The sequence below is a fragment of the Colobus angolensis genome, unplaced genomic scaffold (assembly GCF_000951035.1).
Source record: "Colobus angolensis palliatus isolate OR3802 unplaced genomic scaffold, Cang.pa_1.0 Scaffold18, whole genome shotgun sequence".
Classification (NCBI taxonomy): Eukaryota; Metazoa; Chordata; class Mammalia; order Primates; family Cercopithecidae; genus Colobus; species Colobus angolensis.
In genome coordinates, this window is record NW_012114932.1 from 10653377 (window position 1) to 10664398 (window position 11022).

The 11022-nt window shown below is 39.3% G+C and overlaps 1 protein-coding gene and 1 long non-coding RNA gene across 3 annotated transcripts in view; one reads left to right on the forward strand and one right to left on the reverse strand.

The window, feature by feature from the left end:
- The window catches only part of LOC105509798, a 342021-nt gene that overhangs the window by 169230 nt on the left and 161769 nt on the right, over positions 1–11022 (forward strand). The window lies entirely within an intron of this gene.
- Positions 1–11022, reverse strand: part of CHST9 (carbohydrate (N-acetylgalactosamine 4-0) sulfotransferase 9) — a 278761-nt gene that overhangs the window by 113282 nt on the left and 154457 nt on the right. For both annotated transcript variants that reach the window (XM_011939293.1, XM_011939292.1), the window contains exon 4: positions 10075–10116. In XM_011939293.1, coding sequence (XP_011794683.1) covers positions 10075–10116 — 42 coding nt within the window. The remainder of the gene's footprint in view (positions 1–10074; positions 10117–11022) is intronic.

Consider the following 11022-nt stretch of genomic DNA (forward strand, 5'->3'; position numbering starts at 1 on the left):
TTTTTTTTTTTTTTTTTTTTTGCTTTCCCAGTTTTTGTCATTCTTTTAGGGTCTCTCTCTTTTCTATTTTCTCTTTTTTGCTTATTTCTTTATCAATCCCTAGTGGGGGTCACTGAGGACTCTGCCCTGTGTTCCTTACTCATTCATTTCTACAGTTTTAGTCTTTTGACTCCGCCTATGAAGTTAATGATTTACTTCATGAATACTTGTTTCCATTTGAGCCTCTTCCTAAAATTAGGTTTTATTTATTGTCATTTGTAGATATCCAATGTGATCCCAAAGCTCAAAAAAGAAAGTATTAACATTCCTAGAGTTTCCTGCTAAGATATTCTTGTAGCTGGTGCATTCTGGCTGTGCTGCAAGTTCAACGACCTAGAATTTCATGCCCCATGATTAGATATCCCGGCACATTTCTCCGATTTTTCAGTGTAAAGAAACATACTTTTTATTTTCCCAAGATTAAATGATCACCAGAGAGGCAGTTGATTGTGTGTGTGTGTGTGTGTGTGTGTGTGTGTGCGCGTGTGTGCAGGCACTGGGCATCCTTGGGAGAGTGTGAGGGGAATGGACCTGAGAAGGGGAAGGCAGATGCTGCCTGGCCAGTGTAGGGTGTGGAATCAAGGAGGGGACGGTGAGTTTGAACTCTGCACCCAGCTCATCCATTTGCCTATCTGCAGCCTTGTTGGGAGCTTCCAGTCACACCCACCCCTGTCCCTCCTGGCGACTCTGTGGAGGGATGCATGGTAGCATATGTGTACATACTTCCTAATAGCAGGAAATAATGGCTTGAAAAATTCAAAAGTCACAGAGAGGGTTTTGTAGGGGTTCCCATACTCCAATAGACTAGACTGACCAAAGGGTAGAGGATTCCACACATAGTTTCAGAACTTCTTTTCCTTTATCACTCTGCATCATTTCTATGAATTCTTAAAAACCCTTTTTTAGTAGAATTCTCTGCTTCTTGTTTCTCTGCGGTCCATAGTACCTGCCTCAGACTGATGGTGTATGTGAGATTTGGGTCCCTCGGAAGGTCTCAGTCTAAGTCCTGGACAATATTTCGAGACTTTGCTTCCGCCTAATCATGTGACATGCAGCCCTCTACAAACTTCTTCAATATATGCATGCACATGTACCTGATGTGGATCCTACATTCAAACCCCCTTGATGAGCATCCCCCTTTCTGCCTCACCCTTCTATAGACCTCCTTCTGGAGAATTCTGACCTGCTCAATCCGGCCATGGGCTATCAGCCACCACTTATCAATGTAAGTTGCTTTTTGGGCACTCTAAACAAAAGTATTAATTCTGGCTTACTGGGGCCATACACACTTCATGCTTCTTTTGTAAGGAGTGTGGCTTGGCTTATAAGCTGCTGAAAGGCAGAGCAGTCTGCACTGCTATCACCCCTGAGCATGACCAGCATGCTCGCCACCGCCTCTCTCCTACCTCTACCCGTTTCTCTCCTCTCCTGTTACCGTGGCCTAGAACACGTGGTTCTTACCTGCCTAAGGATTTCACCTCTTTTGCTTTTCCTGCACAGAGTGCTCTCCTCCACGGGTTGCGTGGCTGGGTCCCTCTTGATCCAAGTCTGTGACTAGATGCCACCTGCACAGGCAGGCCCCTGTTCCTGTCTTTACAGCGCTCTGTTGCTTCCCTGCAGAGAATCTAACAAAATCAAAAACTGTATCTTTGTTTACTTGATTAACTCTCCCCTCAGACGGTAAGCTCCCAGAGGTCAGGTACCTGGTCGTTTGCTCACCACTGTATATCCACTGCCTAGCACAATATGGGTCAACAAACACTAATCAAAGGAAATAGTGTTAGAGCTTTCCTAAGCTCTAGGTCGTGTTAGAACATTATCTTAATAAAGGTGATGAAGGTGTTTTACATAGCTATACCTACGTCAATCTCTCTCTCTTTAGTGTGTGTGTATGTATATATCTATGATGATAGATATAGTATGCATGTACGATATTAAAGACTTTATTTAAATCCTGATTTACAGTATTAAATCACTGTATGCAATACATAATATTATTAGGAGAGTTTGATAATTTACCATCATCCTCTCACTGCAAAGGTAAGGATAAAGAACAGAAATAGTATGTTCTGCCTCCCTGGAACTGAAGTCCTTGCTGAAAGACAGTGAATAATGCTATAAAATCACTTGTGATATAAAGACCATTATCTAAAGTCATTATCATAAATGGGACATTCAAATCTCACATTGAGTTTTTTTTAGTACTTCAAGCCTGACAATTTTCAGAACACTCGAATTTCTATTTCTACTTTATATTTCTCAGAAAAAAGAGAATAAACCAAGGAGACACTGGAAAATTAATGGTTAATCACAAATTTATGAAAGTGTAGCGACATCCATGTGTTTTAGTCATTGTAAACATGCCTCTTCTACCTGCAAACTCTCCTTAATATTATTCCCAAGTTTATAAGTTGCTATCACCACTTTTTGAGCTATAGCAGAATACCTTCACAAACTTGGGGTAAAATTTTTGGACAAGATACTAAAAATTATTTGCCATATAGAGAAAAATAATTTATTTTTCTTTATGAAAATTAAATTTTTTTGCTCATCAAAAGGCACTTTTAATAAAGTAAATAGGCAAATACACAAACTGGGAAAATATTCATAATACATGTGTCTGACAAAGGACTGCCAGCCAGAATATATGAAAAACTCCTAGAATCAATGACAAACAATCTAATAAAAATGAGAAAAAAACTTGAACAGGGATTTTGTAAAAAGAAAATATACAAACAGGCACAAGTACATAAAAAGATAATCAACATCACTTGCCACCAGAGATACACATATTAAATCCACAAGTGACACCGTTTCACACTCACAGTTGATGAAGATGAGGAGAAGGTGAAACTTTCAACATTGCTGGTTGGGAGTTTCTTACAAACTCCCAACTGACATTTACCTATGGTCTAGCAATTTCACTCCTTGGTATTTATTCAACAGGAATAAAAACATATACATGCAGTCCTTGATTTATGATGGTTCAACTTAGGATTTTTGACTTTACCATGAGTTTATTGAGACATAACTCCATTGTAGGTCAAGGAGCATCTGGACTTACAATGGTCAGCTTATGATTTTTTTTGACATTATTATGAGTTTATCGGGGTATTAAATGTATTTTCAACATATGTTATTTTTGACTTATAATAGGCTTCTTGGGCCATAACTCCGTCATAAGTCAAAGAACATCATATTCACAAACAGATCATATTCACAAACATAAACACAAACAGGACAAAAATGTCCATAGCAGTCCTATTCATAATAGCCCCAAACTAGAAACAATCAAAATGTCAAAAACAAAACAATGGATAAGTAATTTGTAATGTAGTCATACAGTGGAATATCACACATCAATAAAAAAGGAATGACTGATATATGCAACAATCTCAAAAATATGACATGTGAAAGGGGCCTTTGCAAAGTACATGCTGTGTGATTCCATTTATATTAAGTCCAAGAATAGGCCAAACTAAACTATGGTGAAATACATAGGAAGTGGTTTCCTGGGAAGTAGGGAGAAGGTAGAAGAAGGGCGGAGAGGTAGGTGATGAGGTTTTGAATTGGAATTGACTGGAAAGGGCAAAGAGAAAACTATTTAGGGTGTGAGATCCAATACCTTACTTTGGGTGGCTGGTATACAGGTGTATACAATTCTCAAAACTTATTGGATTGAGAGGATACTTAAGATTTGTGCATTTTATTGTAAATTATACATCAATTTTAAAATTAAGAGATTCTATTATTTTGTTTAAAATTGTATTACTGAACATTATTTGGAATATTTCCCTACTTTCTAGGCATTGTGAAACATTTTTAAAATTCTGGTATTTTATAAATGTAACAACCTAGTTTATCAAGTATCAGTTTCCTTAGATTAAGCCTCAATTTATTGTGAAGTTCAAAAACATGAAGAATCACAAAAACTGAAACCAAATAAGCCTTGTCCAGAGTCAAGATTAAATTTTCAGAGATGAATGTCATTGCCACACTATGCCAGCAAGGGGAGTAGTTACACTTTGAGAAGAGCTCCATCTCCATCACCACTGAATTATTCTATGGGGCACTTTAACAAGGCCCCCAAAATTGACTTTTGGGTGTTGTCACGATGGAAATGACGGATCATTTTAATGCAAGAGAAAAAGACTGAAAACCTTGACCCTTTAGATTACTCCGAACCTCAATGAAAAGGAGAAAAATACTTGCAGACCAGCTTATTAAAATATTATGTTCATGTAATTCAGGTACCAGGAAAATATTTAAGAAAATAGCTAAATTAACTGCAGGGTGCCACGTTTTCTTTGCTAATTATTTTCATACAAGAATAAGCATATACAGCCCTTTCCCTTACAAAAGGAAATTAAAACAACCCAACAACTTCACAGTTTATTTTTATACATGTGAGAAGGACAGCCCCAGTGTGTGCAGAATGTACAAACTGTTGGAAAATTGAGGCTTGGTCTGACAGTAGATAAGGCTGGCAAACAGTACTTTTTCTTTCCCCAGCAGGATAAGGGCTTTTCAGTTGAGATTGTTAGGCTACAAATCTGAAGATTTATACTGAATTTTAAAAAATATCATCATGTTCATCAATTCTTATAAGATCTGTAAGGCTTAATTCTCACAAAAGCTTAGGAAGGCTGCAGAAAAGTCTCTAACTATCCTTTCCTACCAACTTTGGTAATCCTGGATTTACAGAAAAGAATGTTCAGGCTGACAATGGGAAACATGCCCCCAGGCAAGCAGGAGAGCAGGAGAGTGGGCCTGCCAGATACAGACACTTATGAGATGGGTACCAGCCCTCTTTACCCTCTATCCTTCATGACAGCCCCACCCTTGATTCTAACGCCGTAGCACCTTCCTCTCAATTTGTCTCATTCCCCAGAGAAACTGAGTGCAGAGGGCCTAGCAATATGTGCCCCAGAAAATACCCTGAGTCATGCCCTGTGCGGGGCTGGAGTCTTGACGTATGTTTGGGAACTGTATCTCCGCAATCTGCAGCGCTTGTGAATATGAGGTACCTCCCTCCCTTTGCCAAATGAGGACAAAGACACCGAGTACAGGTAAACAATGGCCCATTTCAGGACCCGTGCCCAGGAGAACATGCCTACCAAATGCAAAGCTCTAGAGCACCAAGTGCCGATTTGTGGACCCACTAGCCTGTGAGGATTAACTCTAGCTTTAAAATCACACGGCACTGCAGTTTGGCACAAAAGCAGTCCTCTACTCTGGGAGAGAGTATGCTATCAATATGTAAAAAGGTATTACCCTTGAATATGTGTATCCTTTTGCTGGTACATAAACCCTGCCTCAAGATATTCTTCATGAAATTCCAAGGAACATTTCTCAGTTCAATGACCATAAGAAATGATTTTGAATTACTCTCCACTTACAAAATAGAGGAAAAGTATTTTCTTTCAGTCCCTGTAAGTGGAGGCCTAGGGACATATAGGAGTCAGAGTCAGAAGAGTCAAGTTTTAGATTCTGCTTTGAAATTTATCGAGATCTCCAAATCGGAGATGCTAGTCTGGGCTATATTCTTGCTGTCAAGGACTCACAGAACTGGTCCAAATTGAACACTGTTTCATTACATGGCAAAAAAAAAAAAAAAAAAGAGAAAAACATGTTAATGACATGCCACTGCACACCTCTCCCTAATGTTGGCTTTGCCACTGCATGGATGTGAGTCTTGTGTTCTTCTAAGAAATAAACTAAAAGACTATATTCCAAGTGTTACTAAAATCTGTGAGATATATAAAGGATAGAAACAAGAGTAAAAAAGAACATACACAAAGAACCCAGAAATGGGAGGCATGTTGATTACAGGAGGAAATAGGAGGAGGGTGTAATTAGGGTCAAAGAAATAAAATGAATAGATGTCTGTCTTTGCATTTGTGTTTAATGAGAGATATGTTGCTTTCTTGAGCAGGTCTCGAATGAAGACTGCATACAAACCAGGCAGAAAAAAATGGGAGTTGAAGAGGGCACTGGGCGGGGGTGTGACAGGGGCTGGCTGGCATGACACTAGGAGATTAGAGCACCTTGGAGAAAGGACTGATGTGCATTTGTGGAATGGGAGAGAGCACCCTGTCTGAAACCATATTAGCAGACACATTACTTGGTGCTTCCCACCCTGGGAAAGGCAGGGCTGCACTTCAGTGTGGTTCATGCTGTGTAGGGAAGTCCCACCTGTGGGGTTGGGGGTGTTAATGTGTCATGGGCAATCTCCACATTAGCAGGTTACCACAGTGGACTGAAAGAAATGGACAGGAAGCAAGGCGCTTGGAGGTGAATTTCACGTGATTCATGTTGGTAGTCACAGAAGAGTGGGCTTTGGGAGCCAAGGCTGAGAAGAGAAAAGAAAATGCTCTGGGTTTCTCAACCCCTAATGAGTCTTTGGAGTTGCCTTTTCACAGGAGCCTGGAATTTTGTCTTAATTGGATAGGTTTTTCTGGATGTTTCAAATATTATTCATGAGAGATGTTTATATTCATTATCTCCAAAGATCTTGACTAGGAGCTAGCACCTTGCATTTGGTATATCCTTAATGAATAACCATTGGCTGAGTGAATCAACCATGCTCCCAAATGAGGAATGTGTCTTAGATTAATTAAAATAGGAGTCAATAATGTGCAAGATATAGCCTATATTTCCTTTATTACTGCCATTTGGCAAATTGAGGATGAAAGCTCTAACAATTCAAATCTCTCTCAGAGGTAAGTTTAGTAACTATCAAGATAGATCTTGGCAGCTCTCTCTTGGGGTCCCCAAGGCTCACTAAACATTTTAAGAGGACACTGAACATCTTCCTAGTGGATGGTGAGATAACTCACTTCCAAGTATGGGAGGAAGTGCAATTTTGCCTATTGCAACCAGCAAATTCTGGAATGAGGTTTAGACTTGGTGCTAAACATGTGAGGGGCAGGTAGCTTGCAGTCTGGCTCCTTTTTATTAATAATTGACTGAAACTTTACCTTTCTATTTCAGAGGAGGTGGACAGCTTTTTTACTACCTTATGTGCTAGGGAAGAATGAAAGTTCAAGTGGAAGGGGAGGCTGGGAATAGGCTGCAGTTGGGATGTGAGACAAGGGTGGGAGGTGAGAAGGTAGGAGGGTCAGGCAGGGGTCTGGCTGGCCACTGTCCTAAATCTGATCAGTAGCATCAGGGATGGAGGTTAGCTGATGGTGACAGAGTATAACCTTGGAGACATCTGGCGGCTCAGTCCTTTGCATAAGCCACTCACTTACTTGACAACAACAAGTCACAGGATCACAGGCCGAGGACTCTGAATAGAAAGGTGCCATTCTGTCAAAATGCTGAGGCCAGAGAACAGGGCCTCTAAACTTCTGAGATCTGCATTGGCCAGCATTTCCAATTGTCCCCTTGATGGCACTTGCTCTCAGCCACTAGTATACCTGCTTTGATCTACCCCAGCTCCAGACCATCAACTCATTCATTCTGATTGCTCCAGAGTACATAGGTGTGGCTGTACCTGCAAACTCATGTTTTCAGGATAGGCTTTTAATTCTGTTCAAAAATATTTTTCCACGTCTCTTTCTTGTCTTGTTTCCCCATTGCAGATTTTTTTCCTCTTTCCCCAGAGACAAGCTCTTACTCACAGAAGACAGTAACCCAGTGGTTCCTTCTACAGAGCACACATGGTGGATACCTTATCTTTAATGCTCTTAGTAACCCGTGTAAGCTATGTGCTGTTATCCTTATTTTGTTTTATATTTTAGAGATAGGGTCTCACTGTGTTGCACGGAGTGGACTGCAATGGCTGTTTACAGGTACAATAATCATCACACACTACAATCTTGAACTTTTGGCCTCAAGCGATCCCCCTACTTCAGCCTCCTAAGTAGCTGGGATGACAGGCACATGTGCCCATGCCCAGCTTGTCCCTGTTTTATAAACAAGAGCTCAGTGAGGTCACCCAGCATGTGTTCTGGTCAAGTGCATTATAATTTATAAAGTGCCTCCGCATGTGTTATGAAGTTCTCTGACCTATGAATTGCATGTTACTATTATCTCCATTTCACAGATGGTAAAATGGAAGTTTTAGAGGGGTTATGTGACGTACCCATGTCGCGTTGTTCGTGGGTGGCTGAATTGAGTTTCGAACTTGTGTTCTCCTATTCTGCATCCCATGCTTGTTCACAGTATAGTGGCAAGAAAATGGAAGCTTTCAGGCATAAACTCCCTCAAATTTCTTTATATCCATCTTTAAACTTATCTTAGTTTTTTCCCTGCTCTTCCTTTTCTCCTGTCTCCGGAAGAAGTTGATTCTATTCTGTGTTCCTAAAAGTTCTCTCCTGTGCTCGTGAATGATCTTACTTATTTCCATTTCTTCACATTTCAACTCTCTATGCAACTGACTCTCAAATCTTTCTCTCTCTAAACTCCAGTTGTTGTTTTTGACCATTTAAGGGGTATCTTTTCTTGGTAATATACTTTTATGTATAGACCATACACTACTCCCACATTCCCTCAGCTCTATACAGCTAACTCTAAGTATATGTGGTTTTACTCGGGCAGTACATGTGCTTTGATGTCTCCATGCTTTTGCTTGTACTGCATGAAATGCTGTTCTTCCCTTTCTCTACTTGTAGAAATTCTATTCATTCTTTAAGAATCAGTTCAAGTATGATAACTGTTACTGAATATTTCCCCAACTCTTCCTGTTACATTTAACAGTGTATTCCGTGCATTCCCGAAGTACTTTGTTTCTTGGGATAACACATTGCTTATCATATGAGAAAATCATTTGTCTCCATCTCTGTCTCAACTTATGGGCTACCAGTACAATGAAGACAAAAAGGGAATTTTATTTATCTCTATATCCCTTGATGCAATAAGCATGGCCCTTGGCTAAGTGTTTGTTGAATGAATAAAGGAATAAATGGATGCATGGTGATTCAGTTACCACTCCAATGTTTCAACACACCCCTAGGAGGGCATGGTCTGATTTTGTTTTTTTCCCTCACCTCAAATCTTTGCTATTGCCCCAGGAATCTGACTTGCTTGCTTTGCAAAAATGCTGAGGTTTAAATGAAAAAAAAAATTTTACCTGCCATGTGAGATCATGAAACAGAAAATGGAATAATACATTATTTTTCTTGTAAAGTTAATACACTACTGCCATCTAGGTGATCAACATTACAGACATGCATCCCAAAATTAGAATTTATATTTATAAATTTTTAAGATAAGAGTAATTGATAATCTTCTATTACTAAATGCTTTCATCCACATATTACACAATAGTAAACCTCATTAGATTACAATAATTAGTATGGAAAGGAGGAGAGGAAGATCTGGCCTGAATTATGGAAGTCAGAATTTATTGAAAGCAACATTGTTTTATTACTTTCAATACTATTACCTGCTAATAAAGTCTAAGGGGACATCTACTTCATGACCTTAATAATCCTCATTTTACAGCTGAATCTTTTTGCCTAAAGACCATTGTATGCTAAGGTCATGAAAACAATGTATTCTTTTTACGTGGGTTACAAATATTCCATTTCACTTAGCAAATCCATTCCTTGCAGACAATTCAAAGCTAAATTTCAGCTTAGTCTAGATCAAATCGTCAAGAATTGTGTAATGGCAATATCTGAATTAATGAGGTTTTACTCTATTCATAGAGGAAGACATTTAAAAAAATAGACTATAGTGCAATTTGCCAGGAAAGTGTTAAATACTTTTAAAAGAAAAATAGAAAAATATGTAAACTTTTTCAAATAAGGTAAACACCAACCTATGTATAACAGAAATCAGTCTTCAGAGCCTTTAGTTTCCTTTGTAAATCCCTTGAGGACAAGGGTCATGGTTTGCTTGCTTTTCTCCCCACCCTCCAAAACTTTATGCCTCCAACAATGCCGCCTAGGCTGTGCTTTCTAGGGATGGCTATCATCACCAGAACAGGTGCTTAAAAGCAACACTCTGAGGTTTTCAGATATTCTAGTTGTTGTTCTGCTTACCTATAACTACCCAAGACTCAAACACTATGAGGAAGTTACTCACTGATTCTGGGTCCAGGCCGCAAGTACTTCATTGGTCCCCATCCTGAAAAAGAAGAGGAAAGAAATTCATACATTACCATCACATCCAAAGACATTTATAAAACTTTCTACACAAAGATGCCTCAAAGTCTCTAATATTTTATTTGTAACAAGGAAAATCATGGGAAGGGAGAGGGTCGTGAAATAAAATGTGTCATCCTCTGTGTTTCTGGCCTGATTAACCTTGGTGTCACTTATAGGAAACCTGGCATCACCATGAAAATTTGCTGTGGAAAAGTCTGGGCTTTAAGCCTGTGCTCTCTGTGGCAGGGAAATGTAGCTAGGGACTGGGGGCTGGGGAGCATTGGAAAATGACCATCACAAGGAAGACAATTTCCTTTGATTCTCAGCATTCCACCCCATCACAGATCAATGTGCTAATATACAATAATATTTTCACTTATTAATAAAATCGTTGTGTAAAATTGAGTACTTGGGCTCGATGTCTTTGGGTGAAACTGAGATAGAGATGTCATGTGCAGCTCCTGGCATTGAGTATTAGTGGCCCACTATTGGATGCTTTAGTTTGGGAAGTAAATGAATAGAAAGCTAGGACAAAAAAAGAGGGCTCTGAGGCAAGCAACCCATGGATATTTAAATTATCCAGAACTAACGATAGTTTATTCTATAGTAAACAGCTGTAAGAAAGAAAATCTTAAGGTTTTCCTTGAACCAGTGATTTTTCATGGTGATTACAAAGGGCCTCTTTCTGCCACATGAAGTTGGCCTATTGTAACATAGTATATTTCTTCTTGCTCAGTCACCTATGGGGAGAGGAGAGCCTCAGCTCCTTCTGAGAACAATCTTACAGAGCAGTAAGAATGTAATTATATGACTACTTAGTTTTTGGCTTTTTGGGTTACATGGTTCCATTTCTTTCCTTAAAAAACATTATATATATATGTATATA